This window comes from Carassius carassius, chromosome 7 (genome assembly GCF_963082965.1).
Source record: "Carassius carassius chromosome 7, fCarCar2.1, whole genome shotgun sequence".
In the NCBI taxonomy this organism is placed as follows: domain Eukaryota; kingdom Metazoa; phylum Chordata; class Actinopteri; order Cypriniformes; family Cyprinidae; genus Carassius; species Carassius carassius.
In genome coordinates this window covers 16,126,591-16,148,776 of record NC_081761.1, presented here as the reverse complement: position 1 = coordinate 16,148,776, position 22,186 = coordinate 16,126,591, and the positions used below count along the sequence as shown (strand labels likewise).

Here is a 22,186-nt window from a genome sequence, read left to right as displayed (position 1 = left end):
AAATTGGCAGTAATACCCCCACCTTGCGCAGCTGTACCTAAGTGTCCCTGGGACATCAGTGCGGTCAGAGCAAGTCTTCTCAACAGCTGGACCTATAGTGAATAAAAAACGCTCTGCTCTGGAACCCGAAAATGTTGATCGACTTGTTTAACGTTACCTGTCCAATAGTTTGTAATGGGTATAGCCTTTTTGGACATTTCATTATGCCTGCCTAGTGCCGCCTAGTGTCGGTTACGTTCAATAAAAAAACACACATGGCCTGTTCTCAAGTCCATTTAAAGTTTAATTTTTTGAACAGTTGTTTAAAATGGATTGAATCATTATTTTAAATAATCTTGGAGATTTTTGAATTGCCTAAATCATAAATGCAGCCGGGTTGAAGCCTGCAGTGATGTTTTTCTTTTGTTATGGCAGCCGTACATCCCTTCTGCATATATTATTTTTCGAGAATGTTGCACTCCTGTTGCTGTTTGTTTTTCTGCACGAAACTTCATGCCAATAAATAAGAAATATTGCTGACTTGTGTGTTTCCAGCGCTCTCTTTACGTTCGTCCGTTATTTGACATTGAAAAAGGAAACATCTTTTTTTTAGACATGGAAAATCTATTTTACAATCGATTCAATGAACACTTATGTCTTAAAATTGGAAAATGATTTTTTCACAAAAGTGACAGGCCTATGCAATATGTTATTCCATTTGCAGCTTGGAGTCGCGCTGGTATTAAAAAATATTTTGAAGGTATAAAAAAGGTAGTAAAAGGTATTAAATTTAACTTAAGAAGTTCTTGATTAAGTATCATATGCACCATTTACAAAGGTGTGTTTGAACTAAGAAACTGATGTTTCCTTTAGGCTGTAGATCTGCTGAATATCAAATTTTACCCTAACTTCATGTCTTTATTTCTTTTCACCACTTAAGCTTTAACCCTTATTCCTATGCTAACTGTATGCGTGTGTGTGTGTGTGTGTGTATGTTAGACTAGTTTAAAGGGTTAGTTCACCCAAAAAAGAAAATTATGTAATTAATGACTCACCCTCATGTCGTTCCAAACCCGTAAGACCTCCGTTCATCTTTGGAGTTTAAGATATTTTAGATTTAGTCCGAGAGCTTTCTGTCCCTCCATTGAAAATGTATGTACGGTAAACTGTCCATGTCCAGAAAGGTAATAAAAACATCATCAAAATAGTCCATGTGACATCAGAGGGTCAGTTAGAATTTGTTGAAGCATTGAAAATACATTTTGGTCCAAAAATAACAAAAACTATGACTTTATTCAGCATTGTCTTCTCTTCCGGGTCTGTTGTGAGCGCGTTCACAACACTGCAGTGTAGTGATATTCGGTTTGTGAACAAATCATTCGATGTAACCGGATCTTTTTGAACCAGTTCACCAAATTGAACTGAAACGTTTGAAACGGTTCGTGTCTCCAATACACATTAATCCACAAATGACTTAAGCTGTTAACTTTTTTAACGTGGCTGACACTCCCTCTGAGTTAAAACAAACCAATATCCCGGAGTAATTCATATAGTCAAACAGTACACTGACCGAACTGCTGTGAAGAGAGAACTGAAGATGAACACCAAATTGAGCCAGATAACGAACAAAAGATTGATTCGTTCAATTTGGTGAACTGGTTCAAGAAGAACCGGTTAAATTTAATGATTCTTTCGCGAACCGGACATCACTACACTGCAGTGTTGTGAATGCACTCACAACAGACCCGGAAGAGAAGACAATGCTGAATAAAGTCATAGTTTTTGTTATTTTTGGACCAAAATGTATTTTCGATGCTTCAACAAATTCTAACTGACCCTCTGATGTCACATGGACTACTTTGATGATGTTTGTATTACCTTTCTGGAAATGGCCAGTGTACCGTACATACATTTTCAATAGAGGGACAGAAAGCTCTTGGAATAAAACTAAAATATCTTAAACTGTGTTCCAAAGAGGAACGGAGGTCTCACGGGTTTGGAACGACATGAGGGTGAGTCATTAATGACAATTTTCATTTTTGGCTGAACTAACCCTTTAAGTGTTTATGTAGTTAATAAAGTCTTATTTGTATCACACTTGAGGTTGTTCATTGTTTGCTCATAACTGAAGTCCCTAATCATGCAGATTTTAGCTACATGCTCGGAGAAGTATTGTACAGTAAGAAAGTTATTTTCCTTTACCAGGAAATTAACGTTCTTAGAATTGACAGAGAGTTGACACTGAGAGGACAAGTAAAAACTTACAGCGGATCTAAATATTTATAATTTATCATAACTAGTTATGATTGATTATTCATATTTCCCCCTTGAGCTGATTTGTAACAGATATCCACAGCGCTGGGAGATACAATACAGTGAATAAAGCAGTCGAATTCACAACAGAATGAAATCTTGTGAGAAGCATTTAAATTTAGCGCAGAATTGTGTTGAAGCTAAAGATATCAGAACAAACGCCACTGATGTGGAAACCAGGAAAAATGTTGTTCAATAAACACAAATCACCACCACCATTCAGTATGGATTAACATCTTAAAACTACAGGAACTACTTATGGCAGAAATGGTCTAATGTTTAAAATTTTTATTCATTAAATTATATTTAGACATTCTGAATGACAGTAATAAAAGTTAATTATCTGCATCTCAACTACCCAGACAGCACAAGTACATCTGTAAGACATCTGCTGTGTACTCTGATATCGTCTCAGAAGCAGTTTTACAAGCGTTCCAATAAATGCTTATTTGACACCTGACAGGAAGCATCTTAGAGACGCATGAGCAAGCACTCTTAAAAATACATCTTGCATATGTAAATGCCAGCATCAGATAGACATCTCTGAGATTTATATGTGTGATTAGGGTGAGTGATTTACTGTCAGGTGCTGGTCCCACCTTCTGTAGAACTTAATGGCACTGGTTTCCTCAAATGTTATTCTGGAGCCTTGTTTCTCGAAGTTAGAAAAGTCATAACGGTGTTAGAAGAATGTTGTCTGTGTGTTATATTTTCACCTGTAAAACAACCTGAACTCCTAGAAATCCTGGAGGGACTGAATAGTAGATTTGTCCAAATGTTTGACTGGTAGTGTAAAAAACTTGCATGTAACTTGTAACTTGCTCCTTTTTTTAGACTGCCAGAAATTGACTCTGCGCTGGAGGTTTTGTCTGATATTCTACAGCAACTGAGCAATCAGAAGAATTCAATAGAAGAAGTGATTCATGCAACTTTTGAGGAGCTTCAGAAGACCCTAAACGTACGCAAAAGTGTTCTGCTGATGGAGCTGGAGGTCAACTACGGACTCAAACAGAAGGCTAGTACCCTTTTCTACAGGCTATAACTTTTGTTGTTATTGTTAGAAACCGTCTCTAGGTTACGAATGTAACCCTAGTTCCTCGAAGGAACGAGACGCTGCGTTGAGCACTTTGGGGAAACGCCTTTGGCAAGATCAACTCTGAATATTGTGTGCAATCTGTCCAATGGAAGAGCGTGACGTCACAGGCGGGATGACGTAGCGACCAGGAAGCTATAAAGGCACGTGCCACGCAGCTGGCTTCAGCTTTCGAGTAGGGAAGCAAACGCCAGCAGGGGTGCCGGGAGTATGACAATTGATGTGCCATGTCAGATGGCGACCGCTCCACAGACCGCAGGCAGGGTGGCCACTCATGACCGCACCCCAACCGGTGAGGGACGCGTCTGTCGCTAGCGTTACACGGTGACCAAGAGCTCCCAACACTGGGCCCTGATTCAAGAACCAAGGTTTCTTCCATATGTCTAAGGCACGAAGGCATCGCCGCGTGACCTTGATAGTTCGAAATGGATTTCCTCTCGGGGAAAACCCCTTGGTCTTGAGCCACCACTGCAGGGGTCTCATGTGCAGGAGGCCAAAAGGCATCATGTTGGACGCAGCTGCCATGAGCCCTAACAGTCTCTGAAACTGCTTGACAGTGAGTGACTGGCCTTTTCTGACTCTCTTGACTGAGGAAAGGATTGACTCGATCCGAGCAGGACACATGCGTGCCTGCATCGTGGTCGAATCCCACACTACGCCTAGATAGGTGGTTCTCTGAACTGGAGAAAGTACACTCTTCTTTGCGTTCTGTCACAAACCCAGCTCCCCCATTTGGGCGAGAACGACATCTCGATGTCGAACCGCCATCTGCTCTGATTGAGCTAAAATCAACCAATCGTCGATATAGTTCAGAATGCAGATGCCCTGCATACGGAGGGGTACCAGAGCTGCATCTAGACATTTCGTGAACGTGCGGGGTGAGAGTGCAAGGCCAAAGGGAAGTACTCGATATTGGTAGGCTTTGCCCCCGAAAGCGAACCTCAGAAACTTCCTGTGTTGTGGAAGGATGGATATGTGGAAGTATGCATCTTTGAGATCTATTGTGACAAACCAGTCCTCAGATCTGATTTGAGCTACAATCTGTTTGACAGTGAGCATTTTGAACTTCAGTGACATTACTGAGAGGTTTAATTGACGTAAGTCTAAGATCGGACGCAACCCCCCATCCTTCTTTGGAACTATGAAATACCGGCTGTAAAACCCGGTCTCCCTTGTCTAGAGGAGGGACCACCTCAATGGCCGCCTTCCTTAATAGGGTATTTACTTCTTGATCTGATTTAGCTTTGGAAGTCCCCGACTTTGCTTTTGAGCCTCGCGGTATGAGGAGCTGGCCTGTGGCGTGGGTATCTCCCGCCCAGATAACCCACGAGAGCGACGAGGGAGGAACTCTGGAACATGTCGCCTGTTTGCCTGCCTCCTGGAACCTGTCGACGACAGTATTGACTGTGTCGCCGAACAGGCCCGAGGCTTGAAGCGGGGCTTCCAGGAGGCAGACCCTGTCACGCTCTCTTATCTGTGACAGGGTCAGCCATAAATGCCTCTCCGCGGCCACCAAGGCTACCATAGACCGCCCAATCGCGCGAGCGGTCTCTTTGGTGGTGCGGAGGGAGAGATCAGAGGTCCGTCTAAGCTCTGCAATATTGTCGGACTTGATCCCCTCTCCCTCGTCTAAATCTCTCAGCAGGTCAGCTTGATATGCCTGGAGGACGGCCATAGTGTGAAGGCACGCCCCCGCCTGACCTGCTGCCACATAGCCCTTGCCCATTAACCAAGATGTCATTTTTAACGATTTCGTGGGCAAGGCCGGAGCCTTCAGAGACGACGCCGAACCGGGTAACAGATAGCTCGCAAGCGTCTGCTTGACCCGGGGTATCGCTCTGTACCCTCGCTCATCGAGCCCCGCGACATTGCCGCAATATTGAGAGTCGGGGCCAAAGAGACGGGTCGAATAAGGGTGGTTCCACGATCTCGCTATTTCTTCGTGGAGATCGGGAAAAAAGGGAAGGCTCCGGGATGGAGATGGCTGCCTCGGCCGCAGAAACCGCTCATCTAATTTACTTTTCTGCAGTTCTGATTTTTTCTCTGCAGGCCACTCGATTTTTAATTTATCAACTGCATGAGTAACCACCTCCAACAGCTCCTCATACTGGGGCGATAGGGGTGGCGAATCCCTACTAATAGTCTCCACATCCACCTCATCAGACGAAGAGAGGTGGAGTGTCGACCCCTCACCCTGGGGGGAAGAAACCGACGAGCGTGCTTCCGAACCCAGGGTTTGGGCACCGGATCAGGCAGATGAGGAAGGAGATAAGGACTGGCCCGTCTCCATACCCTCCGCCAGATCCACCTGCGAACCCCACGAGTGCAGCAGCCGCTCTGCCTCGGCAGAAGCAGGGCCAGCACCGTGGGGAACGCTGGCGAAGGCTCCCTCCTCGAAGAGAGCCCTCCGGGATCGAAGCGTCCGCATCGGCAATCGTTCTCCCTCGAGAGCCGACTCAGCGTGCTTCGATCCCAGGCAAACCATGCATAAACTGTGTGTATCCCAACCCGTGATGTAGCGTGGGCAGGGAGGAACACACAATATATAGCGCGATCTGGATTCGCCCTTCCTTTGTCTGGTCTTAGCTTTGCTCTTAGGCATTATGTTGCCTTATTGGGACAGACAACAATAAATAAGACTTACAAGACAGACTTTTTGACATGCACACACAGAGCGCTTGCTGAAAGACGCGAAGCTGAAGCCAGCTGCGTGGCACGTGCCTTTATAGCTTCCTGGTTGCTACGTCACCCCGCCTGTGACGTCACGCTCTTCCATTGGACAGATTGCACATGATATTCAGAGTTGATTTTGCCAAAGGCGTTTCCCCAAAGCGCTCGACGCAGCTCGAGTTCCTGAAGAGGAACTGGCTTTTCCCTCAAATATTTAGCAAGATATTAAGCATTTTGTTTTGTTTTCAACATTAGCCTATGTATTATATTTATAGTATCAAGGCATTCAGATTTAACTACCCCTAAATGTTGCATAAATTGTGAGTGGCTGTTTTATAAGCCTTCCTCTTCCTGTCTTATTAAGCAGTTCTAGACTGGAACAAGTTGCAAAGCAGACCAGACTTTATTTCATGCACTGTTATTTTACACCCATCCATCTTGGCTTGGTGAATGATTAAACCAATCAATAACTGTAGCATATGCTTCTGTGAGGGTCTGACATCAGTCCTGGCAGCTGGCAGTGCGTCACATGGGAATGATTCATCTGGGAGAACCAGAGCAACTACAAAATCACCTGATCCCTTAAACACAAAGTAAACAAAGGCAGCACATCTAGTCCCTAACAAGCACACATAGTTTGAGGCTTTGTAATGGAAGAGGACTGTGATAAACAAGTTGAGGTGAGGTAGGATTCTAAATTCAGTTTTTCTTTTATGTAGTTTTGTTTTCAGCGTTTGAGAATTAAACAGTTTGTCAAGTTTTTTTTTCTTTTGATGTTTTTATGATGGTTGTGGTTGATGATTGAACATACTTCAAATGTGTAATCATTGATTTATTAAAGCATGGATCTGTCAAAGCGTTTAGTGCATTCGGTCCTTAACCAGTGTCACTGTTATTCTGTGATGACTGATGTATCAGACCCCTTTTTTCTCTGATATAAATGGCAGACTCGGTAACCGAAGACCTGAGTGTGCATGTCAGTAATTGTTGTTCCTTTAGAGGTTATAGACTGCTTTGTTATCCAGGACATTCTTTTAGCCCTGATTAACTTATAATATTTATTTAACACATACAGTGGGGTCCGCTAGTTCAAATGCTTTTTAAAATTCTTTTTAATTACTTAAACAACTACATTTTTTAATGTTTTAGAAAATCTTATGCTGACCAAGGCTGCATTCATTTGGGGAAAAATTCAGTAAAAACAGTAATATTGTGAAATATTACTACTGTTTAACTGTTGTATTTTAATGTATTTTAAAATGTAATTTATTCTTGTGATGGCAAAGCTGAATTTTCAGCAGTCATTACTCCAGTATTTAGTATCAAATAATTCTTCAGAAATCATTCTAATATAAAAATGTATATTAATTTAAATTATATAAATCATATTATATAATGTGTTAAATTGATACATTATTATATTTTAAATTAAAGATTTTTTAAAATATTTTTATTGCAATATAGTATTTTTTTTCGTAGATGTATGCTCTCTATATAAATAATTACTATATAGTATTTGCCTCTGTAAAATGAAGTAGAGTTTCTACAAATTATATTGCCAGCATAAATGCATTCAGCATAAATGCAAAATTCACAGAATGTTAAATCAAGTATATCAAGGAGTTTTATAGAAAACCATGTTTGCCATCATGTTGTCCAGCATAATTTGAGAATGTACCAGCATCTTGTGCTTTACTTTCTATACAAAGGATTTAAAGGAATAGTTCACCCAAAAAATTTTATTCTGTCTATGAATTACTCACCCTCATGTCATTCCAAACCCTGTTTTGTCTTTGGAACTCAAATTAAGATATTTTGATGAAATCCAAGAGCTTTCTGACTCTGCATAGGCAGCAATGCAACTGAAATGTTCCCAGGCCCAGAAACCAAGTAAGGACATTGATAAGATGGTCCATGTGGCATCAGTGGTTCAATCGTAATTTTTACAAAGCTATAATTATATATAGAATACTTTTTGTGTATTAAACAAATTTTTTTGCATTTGATAAGTGATATAGAAAAACATTTAGCTTGTCTATCATTTCTAAACTTAAAATTTTCATTGGATTTTGGTCTCCATTGTATGTATAATCTATGTGTGCTTCAGTGTGTGTAATTGTTTATACATGTATGTTTATGAATATCTCTCACTGCAGGTGTTGCAAGCCCAGCTGGAGTCGTTGCTGCAGGGACAGGAGGGAATTCGCAGCAGCTGCAGTTTCACAGAGCAGGCTCTTAATCACGGCTCGGAAGCTGAAGTCCTATTGGTCAAGAAGCAGATGAGTGAGCGTCTTGATGAGCTGGCAAGTCAGGAGCTTCCACTTCGGCCAGAGGAGAACAGCCAGCTGGACTTCTTGGTGGAGACCGACGGTCTTCGCAAATCCATCCACAACCTCGGTGCTATAATAACCACCAATGCTGTTGCTGCAGAAACTGTTGCGACCGGTGAAGGCCTGAGGCATTGTATCGTGGGGCAGCCTACTTCTGTGACCATAACAACAAAAGACCGAGACGGCGGACTGTGCCGGACAGGAAATGCTCTGCTAATAGCTGATCTTTCTGCCTCTGATGGCACCGTAGTGAGGGAAGGTGAAGTTACAGATCATAAAAATGGCACTTATGAGTTTGTATACACGGTCCCGTGTGAGGGCCGCTTCACGCTCTCGCTAAAGCTCTACGATCAGCATATTAGGGGCAGCCCATTCAGCATACGTGCCAGCAAATTGACAGACCTCTCCCTGACTGCAGACGGAGGCAAAAAACATCTCAAATCTCCAGGAAGTAGCCATGTGAAACAGCGTGCCATCAAGCGCCCCGCCAGCATGTACAGCACGGGCAAACGGAAAGAAAACCCAATTGAAGATGACCTCATGTTTCGAATCGGTATGATGAACACACATCGCTTTTGTAACACCAAATCAAAAACAAAAAAAGGGTACACTGTCTACAATCTATTTTAAATTAGTATATATATTAATCTATACTAACTTGTTAAGAAAAACATGAATTAATTTAGCCATCACAATAGCATAAGTATCAAGGATAATTTTCCTTTTCAAATGTTATATGAATACATAATATAGGTAGTTAATATACATAGTTATGTTTATGATGGTAACACTTTAATATGGGGAACAATTCTCACTGTTATCTAGCTGCTTATTAGCATGCATATTATTAATGTATTGGCTGTTTGTTAGTACTTTATAAAGCACATATTCTGCATGACCATATTCTACATCTCTAATCCTACCCAATACCTACACTTAACAACTACCTTACTAACTATTAATAAGCAGCAGATTATAGAGTTTATTGAGGGGGGGAAAAAATCTGAGTTAATGGTTTTATAATAACAAGAATTGAACCTTAAAATGAAATGTGAACATTTTGATTTATGTAGTTTATATTTGTATGTGTGTATGTATAGAAGTAAAATTTGCAATATATAAACATGTACATGTATTTTTTGTCCCATAGGAACTAAAGGCAGAAATAAGGGTGAATTCACCAATCTGCAGGGAGTTGCTGCTTCTTCTATTGGGAAGGTCCTGATAGCGGATAGTAATAATCAGTGTGTTCAGGTATAAAACGCTGCACCTGTTTTGTCACATTATAAATCCTATAAAAAAATAGAGCCAGTCTTTTACCATCATTCTGCAGATTGCTTATTGCCTACTGAATTTCGATGAAACATCTGTAAGAACAGAAATTGTTTTATTTCTAGATCTTTTCAAATGATGGACTATTTAAGAGTCGTTTTGGAGTGAGGGGCCGATCACCAGGACAACTTCAACGGCCAACTGGTGTTGCTGTGCACCCTAATGGTGACATCATCATTGCTGACTATGATAACAAATGGGTCAGCATTTTCTCCTGTGATGGCAAGTTTAAAGTAAGTTTTTTTCATTTATGGTGCTAGAATTTATGGCAAATTATTATTATTTTTTTTACCAAATACTTCGCATTAAAAACATTAACATTCTTTCATATGAAAATTCTTTCAACAGACTGAATTGTGGTAACTTTTTTTTATCTTTCTGTTCTTTGTTTTTTTTTGGGTTTTTTTCAGGCTAAAATTGGCTCAGGGAAGCTCATGGGTCCTAAGGGTGTAGCGGTTGATAGAAATGGCCACATCATTGTGGTTGACAATAAATCCTGCTGCGTCTTCATTTTTCAGCCCAATGGAAAACTTGTATCTAAGTTTGGAAACCGAGGCAACAGTGACAAGCAGTTTGCAGGTACTTACCTGGGTTACATACAGGGGAGGTTCTAGGGTGAGTAGATATCCAGAGCTTAGGCCAGAGACATCCATGTACAGTATGTGTCAAAGAATGATACTTTTAAATGTAAAAACTAAAATGACCAGTAGGTGGCGGCAAACCGCTGTCCTAATAAGTGAGTCACTGAGTCATTTATTCAATCGATTCTTTCAATATGAAACCGTTTTTATGAATGGATCAGTGATATATTAAATCTCCAGATTTGTTCAAAATAGCAAGTCCGTTCAGTAAGGAAACACCGTTATGTGCTGCTGCAGAGACGCTCAACATGGCTTTGTTTTGAACCATTTTCTTTAGTGAATTAGAGCAAAAAAGACAATATTGTCTCTACAATTTAAACAACTTACTATTTATTTTTTGTTCATTGAATTGTTTCCCTGACACGAAGAAAAGTCTGCCACAGACCATGCTGACCAAACCATTCATATGATCGCTATAGGAAGACACGTCAGCATATAATTAGGCCTACATGATTAAATATCTATATTTGTTGCTTCACAGTGACAGTGTTGAGCAACAAATAACCTAAATTCAAAAATTACATTAGCTAATTTTACATTTTAACAAATTTGTGGCACCCTACAAAATGTATTTTGTTACAATACTTGTAACTTCGATGTGATACTTTGAAAAGTATATGTATTTGGTACAACAGGGAAGAACTGTCATACAGAGATTTTTTATATAAAAAAAAATTTATTCATCAATGGAGGCAATCAGTAGGATCATTTCTAATGACGAGCCCAATTTACAGTGGGTAAAATAAGTATTGAACACATTTTTCTCAGTAAATATACTGTATTTCTAAAGGTGCTGTTGACATGAAATTTTAATGTAGCATATGAGGTTCAGTGCTTCATGGGGAAAAAGAGGTGGGGGGCAAGGTCGGGAGGGAGTTCAGCTTCCTGACAGCCTGATGAATTAAGCTGTCATTCAGTCTGCTGGTCCTGGCCTGGAGACTCCGCAGTCTCCTCCCTGATGACAGCAGACTGAAGAAGCTGTGTGATTGGTGGGTGGGATCACCTGTGATGCAGAGGGCTTTGCGGGTGAGATGGGTTCCTTAAATGTCCTGGAGGGAAGGGAGAGAGACTTTAATGATCTTCTCAGCTGCTCTCACTATGCATCGAAGGGACTTCCAGCAAGATGCATTGCAGGCGCCATATACCACACAGTAATGCAGCTAGTCAGGATGCTCTCGATGGTGCCTCTGTAGAAGGTGTAAATGATGGGGGCCGGAGCTCTGGCTCTCCTCAGTTTGCGGAGGAAGTAGAGACACTGTTGTGATTTCTTGGCCAGTGCTGCTGTGTCGTCGGTCCAGGAGAGGTCCTCTGTGATGTGTGAGTGCTGAGTGGAGGGCAGTTGCGATAGCATCATCACTCGAGCGGTTAGACCGATATGCAAACTGGAAGGGGTCCTAGGTGGGGGGAAGGGTAGATTTGATGTGGTGCATGACTAGTCATTCAAAGCACTTTATGAGAATGGGAGTTTTGTTTTTTGTACGTTTTAGCTGTGATTCCCATCCACTTACATTACAAGAGTTAAAGACTGCAACGGTTTCAGTTAAAAATCTCGGTTTGTGTTCTACTGAAGAAACAAAGTCATCTACATCTTGGTTGCCCTGTGGTTAAGCAGATAAACATCACATTTTCATTTTTTGTTGAACTATCCCTTTTAGCCATGGTGCTGAATTAAACTTAGATTAAAAATACTTAGAAGAAAAATATCAACAGCTTATCTGGGCCAACAGCAGGAGAAGAAAACTCAATCAAATTCACAAATGAGGAAGAATTATAAACATCAGAAAATTCTGCATTTGTGGAAAACTCAGAAACCATAGGCTTATCTGGGCAACAAACATGGACATTGAAGTCCCCAAGGATTAAAATATAATCACAAATTGGCAGAATATGTGATAGAAACTTTGAAAACTGCTGTATAAAATCCTTATTATATCTAGGTGGACTACATATCAGAATGTGATTAACCACTCGACAGGCAGACCCATGAACATTTGAAGACATCCGCACATTAAAATGATCAAGAGGATTAAAATGGCCAAGACAACATGTAAAGCAATTAAAACTCAAAGATATAGATATAAAACCATCTTCATATATTGAGCGGTATAAAACGTGTCTTTGTGTGACAGTGTAGGCAGCAAATGGCTTTATCTGTCAGTTCATGCAGTATCTAAAATGGTGTTCCAATTGGTCAATTTTTCAACTGAAAGGCAAAGCCACATTTCATAAATGCCATATTGGGTGGGCTAATGTGATGAGGGCTTGATGTTACCAAATCCTGAATCTTCAACTCTTTATCTTTCCTTTTCATAGGTCCACACTTTGCCGCAGTGAATCAAAACAATGAAATCATTGTGACTGATTTTCATAATCATTCTGTAAAGGTAAAATACCTAATATATATTTCCATGTTCTGTTCCTCAAAGGTCATGTCCTGTCTAAATTATGTAGCCCCAATTGTGGTTAGTTTTTGAATAACAGTTTGCTCATATCTATTCAAAGTTGATCAAAAACATAAGTCTTTTTAAATACTGATGATTTAATGCAGATTATGTCATCAATTTGTAGGTGTTCAGTCCAGAGGGTGAGTTCCTACTGAAGTTTGGGTCAAATGGCGAAGGAAACGGTCAGTTTAATGCACCGACAGGTGTGGCAGTAGATTCCAATGGCAATATTATAGTGGCTGACTGGGGCAACAGCCGCATACAGGTAATACAGGCTTTGATTAAATATGTACACGTGTCAGATAAAAAATTGAACATCTTCATATCATCACATTTTTCTGTGGGACTCCAGGTGTTTGACAGCAGTGGATCCTTCCTGTCCTACATCAACACCTCCGCAGACCCTCTGTATGGCCCACAAGGCCTGGCTCTGACTTCAGATGGCCACATTGTGGTGGCAGACTCTGGGAACCATTGTTTTAAAGTGTACCGTTATCTACAATAGCATCCTCATCTCTAAAAATAAATACTTGCACTTATTCCTTAAAGCTGCCGCCCCCTTGTGCCAAATGGGACCCTCATATTGCATTGAAGTTGGCTTCATTTTTGACACCTTCACCTTGGACAGAAGAACAAACTCTGTACCGTGATCATGGTTTGATTTTTGATGTATAAAGGAATAGCTCTTCCAAAAATATAAACTCTGTCATTTAGCCTCAGGTGGTCTCAAACCAATATGGATTTCTTTCTTCTGTGGGATTTGAAAGGGAATTTTCTTGAAGAATATCCTGACCTTTCTTGTGTATGTAAGTAGTTTCTTGTAACCATAAACACCATAATCATCAAAAAAAGTTCCAAGACATCATAGACATTGTGGGATGAAGAGATTAAAATCTTTTATATAAAGAAATCACCTTTTGTGCTTCATGGAAGAAAGTCAGAATGATTTGGAACAACATGAGTGTGAGTAAATGATGACAGAAATGTAATTCTCGGTTGAAAGTTATGCAGTTCTTCACCTCGGACTCAAAAACTGCTACACATTAGGGAAAACATTCATGTTTCTACTGTACAGTATGTTAAAAAAATCTGAATGCTCAGATGATTAAAAAGGGAACTCTTCGAAGCACTGGCATGTATAATAAAAATGCAAGTAATGTTATTCCAAACTACTATACTATACATGTGTATATGCACAACAAATAGACACAAACCCATTAAAACAAATCTCACTGTAGAGGGCTAGTATCAGTAATATTTTGCCCGAGTTAGCCTGTTTAAAAGTGATGTCAGGAATATTCATAAAATATGCAACAACATATGTTCTGCTTTGCTATTGACTGTGATGTGCACAACTGTGGTTAGGACAATGTTCTTATAATGAAATTAAGTCTCTCGAATCACCCATATTATGCAAGAAGCATTACTTGATATGCTTTTTAGACTGCAACAAAATTTCTTTTATTATCACTGCACTGTTCGTTTAAAAATCAGCTGTGGTTATTTCTCTAAACCATAAAAGTTCACGTGTTGTTTGGAGAAACATCACATGCTCAATTCACCAGATGCACTTTGTGATTTAGCAACACAAAAAATATGTAAAGTGCTGTTATTAATAATAGCCCCGTTTAAAGATTAGACATGCATTATTATGATTATAATTACTGATCTTCATGTGCTCTGAGAGTGGTTGTGTTGTTGAGAAACCATGTTCCGTGTTCATATTCATAATGCTTAAAAAAAAAAAAAAAAAAAAAAAAAGCGAAGTGCCCAGGGTTCTTTTCAAGTGTATTTATGCCACACAGATAAATCTTCCTTGTCTTATGTCTGTTCTCCTGTACAGTTCATTTTTGTCATACACGGGGAACTACTGCTGCTTGTTTGCACAAAATACACAATATATAACATGATGTACATTCCAAAATGTATTTCTCCCTTTATATCCACAAACCTGCTTTTTTGAAGCATTAAAGCTTGCGTTTTACTCCTTTGTTGTATTACCACATGAAAGGACATGCAACCAATTATGCTTTTACATTTGTAGATCTTAATGCCACATTCAGGCGACCTGTGTTATATCATGTTTTGCACAGCACATAAATAAACTGCATTATTTGAGATGTTTCACTTATTCTAGTCATTATTTACTAAACAGAGACCTATAGAATGATGGTGTACTTAGTTTTATAAGGATGCGTAATTTGTTCGGTGTTCGGAAACTTAAGACAAACCCTTGGTGTGCTAGAAATACGGTAAAGTGGTCTACTGTTTTTACTGAGTCACTTTGATAACACAGTTGACTATGGGCCTTAATTTCCAGCCGAGAACACCTTCTGAGCCATTCATCAATTCATGATTAATTTCAGGTCCAAGTTTCCATTTGCTTAAAATTGCAAAAACTATAGAAGGCAGGGTTGATTTTTATAGTGAATGGATCTTAAGTTTAAAAGAATGAAAAAAAAAAAAAAGTATTTTTTAGCTTTAAAAGTATTTCTAACATGTAAATGTTAAGAAATATATTTAGATTGTTTAAAAAAATTTCTGCCTTGCTCATGTTTTGTCAAAGATGAACACTTAAAAATGAAGGTGCTTAAAAGGTTCCTCACAGTGAAGCCTTTGAAGAACCATGTTTGGTTCCACAAAGAACCATCTGTTACCTACCTTTTTATAATCTGAAGAACCTTATTCCACCATAAAGAACCTTATGTGAAACTTATGAGAAAGGTTCTTCAGATGTTAAAGGTACTTTATGGAACCATTTACAAAAAAGGCATCATGAAGCACCTTTATTTACAAGAGTGTATTTAATTTTTCTCACTAGCATGTTATGCATTTAAACCACTGACAAAGCAAACCTAAAGAACTTCACAACACAAAATCAAGTACAAAACTTTTTTTTTTTTTTTTTTTAATTTTCAATGGTCAAACTTGCAAAACATCTAGAAAAATATACAACAAAATGCTGAACCTTACCACAACGTCAAACATAAAAGAAAGAAGAATATTCACATTTTTTCCCTATTAGAGATAAAAGCACATTCTGTTTTTCCTTATTATCTGAAACAAAAGCACCGTTCGTTCACATATCCCCACAGTAGCCCGAATCGTTGGAGAGCTGAGAGTTGGAGCTCCGGTTTGAAGAGGAGTTCCATATGTCCAAATTCATGTGTGGTCCAAAGGGATTGAAGCTGGAGTATTGTTTTGCTGGGCAGGCGCCGCCTGGTTCGCGGCTGAAGGGTGCGACGGGTGAGATGGGTGAGTGGGGCAAGACCGGTGCGGAACGCTCTGGGTGGAAGTGGCTCTGGTAAGGGTCGCTTTGAGGTGTCCAGATAGACCCAAATAGACTGGACATGGGTGACAGACTTCTGGTTCCTGAAAAGTATGGCTGGGGAAAAAACATGTAAAATGATGAGGGAAAAATTGCTTTAATATTCCAAGCATCTACTTCTCAAGAAAGACAAACTAACTACACATTTTATCAGTCTGGAAAATAAACACAGTAAACAGTGCGTTTCTAAGGAGCTCAGAATAATACTCGATGCCAGTGTAAACCGTTTTTTTGTTTGCAGTTTGTGGATATTAATAGATCTGCTACTCTTTATATTGCACACTTAATTGTAATGTACTAGTTTAAATGTTAACATGAGACTCCCAGCACTTATGACTGCATTATAGTATCCTCAAAAACATTGTTTTGTGATGCATATCGATTCTAAATATTAAGAAAACCTCACACATTTCCTGCAGTTTTGATACATTATTGTCAGCTATGCTTTCTCCCTAAGACTTCTCTCCAACAGAATAATGTGCATATTTTTATTAAAGCTTTGCACTGTATTTTTTAGAGTCAAGTGTCAGTGTCATTTGACAAGCAGCTAATGACTTTTTTTCAGATGCATTTTCAGGGTCTACAACAGTGGTTCGGTTCACACTGAATACAGCAAACGCCATCTCTTTAATAACATGCAGTTTCACATTCACATCACTTCCAGCATTATTTGTGGACAGAAGATTTCACTACATTTGTAGAAAGTGTTTGAAAACAAATAAAGGTCTTTTTCTAGTTTTCCACCAAAATAAATAATAAAAGAGATTAAGTAATAAATATTGCAATTTTACTGCAGTGTAAAGTAAAATAATTAGTATATATTTAAATGTATTACAGTGCAGTTGTAGTACAAACATAAATTGTCTAAAAATTAATATTTTAAAATGTGTATTTTTTTTATAAAGCCTATTTATACAGTCTCTTTTTTGCACTTTTGGAAATATTTGGAAATATATTTGGAAATATAATCAATCTCAATTATAGTTTCAGTTAACAAGAAAATAATTTGCCTACATTAAGTACATTAATTTAGATACTGTTTAAACTGTATACCCTTAATTATAGCATCTCTCTGTCATTGAAAATGGTATCAAAACAACAGAAATATTTTGTATTTGGCTACTGATTTATGGAGTAATACAAACTTCTAAAGCATCAATAAAATTAATGTATGCTTCGTTTGCATATTTAACATGTTGTTCTTGCCTTATGATTTTAAGCACTGGACAAAAACAAACACTCATGTAAATCTCACCTTGCTGCCCACACAGCTGCCAGTGTCCCATGTGGAGTTGACGTCATGGGTTCCATTCTCACTCCACACTGGCTGACGGCTGTGGGTCATGGTTTGGCTTTGATGGCATGAGAATGCATTTTGGTAATTGCCATTACCTTCACAGAAAAAACAAAGAAAACGTTCACTCACCCTTTAGTTACTATGTAGTATAGTGATATATTTTGCACCTTGTGACAGAAAACTCCTCACCTGTTGGCATGTAGTTGGTCTGGTCACTATAGGGATACTGACCGGGACACTGGCTGTTCTTGTTGTTCCAAGGGAAGCTTCACAGTAACGACACATAAGACTTTTAATCTGATTGTGTATGGACACATAATATGAAGCCAAAAATTGTATAAAATAGTATATAATAAATAATGAAAAGCCTATGGGACATACCTTTCATATCCTGATGAGGGACTCTGAGGGACGAATGGGAGGGATTCGGTCATGTTGTACCTGAATTCATTGGTCAGAGGAACTGAGGCCGGTGACCACGTCTCTTCAATCACATTAGAGCCGATTATGTCTGGTGAAACCAAAATAAAACATATGATCGTGCATCTTAACCGTGATTCTGTTTATAAGTGTAACGTGTGAATGTCCCTCACCAATGTTTCGGTCCACACCTGCAGCTACATCAGCAAAGGTGTGAGGGAGTGCAGGGGCGGGACAGACTTCTGGGCTTTGGCATGGTTCCCTGACATAAAGATTGTTCATGCTGTGGACAAATGCACTTATATATCATCAATTATTTTCAGGATTCTTAAGTCAAATTAATAAAATAATAATAATAATAATACAAATTAAAAAAATGAAGGTTTAGTTCACTTCCAGAATCAAAATTTCCTGATAATTTACCCACCCTCATGTCATCCAGGTTTATATGTTTTTATTTCTTCAGTTGAAAAGAAATGTTGTTTTGCCTAGTTTTGTAAAGGGTGTTTGACTTTCTTTGCATGTTTGAAAATTTTGTCATAAATCTCTTACCCCCATGTCTTTCCAAACCCATAAAAGCTCAGTTCATCTTCGGAACACAATTTAAGATATTTTGGATAAAAACCTGGAGGCTTGAGACTGTCCCATAGACTGCCAATAACAGTGTCAAGGTCCAAGGAGGAGACCGTTGACAAAGGAATCATTGAATAAAGTCATTCTTTTTATTTTCTTCACTTACAAAAAGTGTTCCCGTCACTTCATATAATCCAGATTGCACGTCTGATGGCAGATGGAGTATTCTGACGACGACTTTTCACACCTTTTATGGACATAGACACTGTTGGGACAGTCTCAAGCATCCAGGTTTTCATCCAAGATATCTTAAATGATGTTCTGAAGACGAACTGAGCTTTTACAGGTTTGGAATGACATGGGGGTAACTGATTAATGACAAAATTTTTATTTTAGTGTGGAGTATCCCTTTAACTAGACAAGATCGTTATTCCTCGGCCGGGATCGTGTAGAGCCCTTTGAAGCTGCATTTAAACTGAAATTTGAACCTTTGGCTCTCATTGACGTCAACTATTTGGAGAAAAATTCTGGAATGTTTTCCTCAAAAAACCTTCATTTCTTTACGACTGAAGAAAGAAAGACCTGAAGATCTCAGATGACATGAAAGTAGTAAATTAACAGGATTTTTTTATTTTGGAAGTGAACTAATTCTTTAAGAAAATCTGGGAAATTTACCTTTGAGTTTTGCAGTTGTAGTTCATGTTCATGTAACATTCCCGATCTTTTGGATATGGGTTGTACTGTATGTTGTCTCCTAAAGTAAAAAAATAAAAATTGGTTTAAAATACTATTTTATTTAACTTGTTCTGGAAACTGCAGTGGATAAAGTGTCCATTTTCTTTTCAGCTCAATATAAAAGTGTGTAGCAAGCACATGATCGCTTACTCCTGCAGGGATGTCTGTGTGGGTCCTTTTCACCCTCCATGCTGCTGGCACTGCTCCAGCTGCCCCAGGACCCTCGGCTGGCTCTCACACTGCCCGATGAACTGCTTGAATCAGAGCCTGACTCCCACTGCAGACGTCGCTCTGGACACTTACGCCTAGGTCTGCTCAAACACGTGCCTGTGTTTGTGTAAAAGGACAGTTTAACAAAACTGACAGGGAGAGTTACAGTATACAACTGGTCAAAGTTTTTCTTTTTTTCTTTTTATGTTTTTGTAATTTGTAATGCAATTTACTTTCGTGATGGTAAAACTGAACTTTCCACAGCTATTCATGTGTCACATGATCCTTCAGAAATCATTCTAATATGCTAATTTAGTGTTCAAGAAACACTTCTGATTATTATCAATGCTGAAAACCGTTGTGCTGCTTAATATTTTATTTTACTGAAACTGGGATACACTAGTTTGGGGTCATTGGGATATATTGTAAAAAAACAAAGTACTTTTATTCAGCAAAGACACATTAAACTAATCAAAACTAAAAGTAAAGGCACTTAAAATGTTTCTTAAAAGATTTCTCATCCACACTGATTTCTGATGGTTCATGTGACACTAAAGACTAAAGGGATAGCTGCTGAAAATTCAACTTTGCCATCACAGGAATAAATTACATTTTAAAATAGAAAACAATAAGCATACAATTCACATGGCAGGCAAAAATAACATGAGCAAACAATTTAATCAAATCCTCATGGATATAAGATGTCCGTCCCCATCCAAATTAAATGCACTCTGAAATGTGTTTTATGCTGTCTTCAACAACTGCAGTGACATCACAATGTTCAGGGACACTGCTATGATGAGATGCACACATACAGTGGTGAAACACAGGAACAGCTGGAAATCACTTCCTCACCACTGTGTTTGAGAGGGCTGTCTGGGTTGGCTCCTATTTTAGGTAGATCAGGTTTCATGTTGCGGGTTCTAGCAGCATTACGTTGAAATTCTCGCTCACTTTCTGTTACCATGACAACACTGTTTTCAGGAAGCCTGTTGGATTACCAGAATGAAAAATACATAAAATACTACATATAACATACATATATACAGTATATATATATATATAGTATATATATATATATATATATATATATATATATACACACACACACACACACACACACACACACACACACGCATGTATACAGACATTATATATCTAATTAATATCTGTTGCATTTAAGCAATTTAAGCATTTTGCCATATCTTCATAGGCTATTTCATGGCAGACACAGATTCTGCATTCAATAAATACAAACAATACACTTAATTCAAACATTTAATAAAATTCAACTTAGAATAAAACAAATGTACACTTAAAACGTTTCACTAATTGTACTTTATTATGTTTAACAGTAAGGGGAGTGCAGAAGTATTGGCATTTTAGTAGTTCTTATTTACAACATGTTGCCTCAAAGCTCTTTTACTTATTTATTTTGATATGACAATATAGCAGTTATGGAAAGCGAAATGGGGGGGGGGGTGATCGGGAAAGGTCCACGAGCCAGGTCTCAAGACTTTTTTTTAGGTATGATGTATTATTTTTCAATAATCATACATTTTAAATTCTCATTCATATGTATAAATCTGACTTTTAAACTGTGATTTATATACTGTAGCTAATAACGGATTTAAAATAAAAAATAAAATGAATCATGAGTTGTTAAAACAGTGTATTTATTAGTATGTGTGTGTGTATATATATATATATATATATATATATATATATATATATATATATATATATATATACATGTAAGCTATGTTACAATTACAATTAAAGCAAATCATAGTGTGGCCATGATTTTTAGCGTAAATAAACTGCTTTTGAACTGAATCAAAATCCACTGAATAGTGAATCAAGTCAATTTGCTGTCAGTTCACATTCCTACTTGGAACGGTGTTGAAAGCTGAACTGTGCAGATACTAACCCAGGAATGAGCTCAGCTGCCTTTCTGCGACTTCTGCCTGTGTTTTTCTTTGCTTTGGTGGCTGACACTCCAAGTTCTGCATCTTTCTCTGGTGTCTTCTTCTGACAGCTGCCTCTTTCTGTCTTCTGAGTGAGAGGCACAAACAATTCATTTGTCTTAGAAAGAACCTCAACACTGAGAGGTTTTTGTTAAAACATTCACAAAGAGGCAGATTTCAGCAGTGTAAAAATAAAAAGTCATCCTCTTATGTTGTATTATGGCTCTTACCTCTTCATCTGCATTATCCCTTTTTTCTGCATTAGTTTTTCTTTTACACTCCTCGTTTTCCATTGCTTCATCTACAGGCTGAGGGATGTTTTCTGGTAATCCAGGAAGTGTTTCCATAGGAAACATATCAGCTGGCAATGCCTGGTCCTCTCTGGATTCTCTAAAGTGCTCTTTCTTCTCAGCTGGGAGAAGGGTTTCGTCTATGTCTATTTCATTGTTATTGTTGTTATTATTACAAACTTCTGGGTCAAGCTCAAAGGTGCGATCTCCATCTTCATCAGTGGGAGGACTGCAGAAGTCCGAGGAAGCAGGAACACTAGCAGCAGCAGTTGCAGGGCTATTTTTATATCTACTGTATAGGACCGACACCTTTGTTTGCTTCTTTGGAGGCTGGGATGACCCTCCAGAAGTTTTCTTGGATGAGGACTGTGACCGAATTGTCCCACTGGCCACGGCTGGAGATCCTCTCCCTTTGCCTTTGTCAGAGGGATGGCTTGTGTCAGTGTAGTTCTTACAACTGCCTTTTCCTCTACTAAAGGAAAAAAACAACAACAACAGAGTCATTAAAAATTGATCTAACTCACACAGTTGGCTATAATATACAGCCGACTAGTATCAAGCAAA

The 22,186-nt window shown here is 38.7% G+C and overlaps 2 protein-coding genes across 5 annotated transcripts in view; one reads left to right on the top strand and one right to left on the bottom strand.

Annotated features, from left to right (window-relative positions):
• trim2a (tripartite motif containing 2a) overlaps positions 1–14,924 on the top strand; it is a 51,262-nt gene extending 36,338 nt beyond the window's left edge. Inside the window, exons 5-12 of the mRNA XM_059554053.1 lie at positions 3,127–3,307; positions 8,212–8,938; positions 9,536–9,639; positions 9,783–9,950; positions 10,128–10,296; positions 12,672–12,742; positions 12,927–13,067; positions 13,155–14,924. Coding sequence (XP_059410036.1) covers positions 3,127–3,307; positions 8,212–8,938; positions 9,536–9,639; positions 9,783–9,950; positions 10,128–10,296; positions 12,672–12,742; positions 12,927–13,067; positions 13,155–13,307 — 1,714 coding nt within the window. The 3' untranslated portion in view covers positions 13,308–14,924. The remainder of the gene's footprint in view (positions 1–3,126; positions 3,308–8,211; positions 8,939–9,535; positions 9,640–9,782; positions 9,951–10,127; positions 10,297–12,671; positions 12,743–12,926; positions 13,068–13,154) is intronic.
• A 768-nt stretch (positions 14,925–15,692) lies between these two features.
• tmem131l (transmembrane 131 like) overlaps positions 15,693–22,186 on the bottom strand; it is a 67,626-nt gene continuing 61,132 nt past the window's right edge. For 3 of the 4 annotated variants that reach the window (XM_059554028.1, XM_059554027.1, XM_059554026.1), the window contains exons 25-34: positions 21,563–22,094; positions 21,296–21,420; positions 20,221–20,354; positions 19,306–19,482; positions 19,096–19,174; positions 18,021–18,130; positions 17,809–17,938; positions 17,617–17,693; positions 17,386–17,522; positions 15,693–16,187 (exon numbers count right to left, since the gene is read on the bottom strand). In XM_059554028.1, coding sequence (XP_059410011.1) covers positions 15,882–16,187; positions 17,386–17,522; positions 17,617–17,693; positions 17,809–17,938; positions 18,021–18,130; positions 19,096–19,174; positions 19,306–19,482; positions 20,221–20,354; positions 21,296–21,420; positions 21,563–22,094 — 1,807 coding nt within the window. In that variant the 3' untranslated portion in view covers positions 15,693–15,881. Of the gene's footprint in view, positions 16,188–17,385; positions 17,523–17,616; positions 17,694–17,808; positions 17,939–18,014; positions 18,131–18,586; positions 18,668–19,095; positions 19,175–19,305; positions 19,483–20,220; positions 20,355–21,295; positions 21,421–21,562; positions 22,095–22,186 lie in introns of those variants that run through there. The other variant, XM_059554029.1, reaches the window with a different exon arrangement.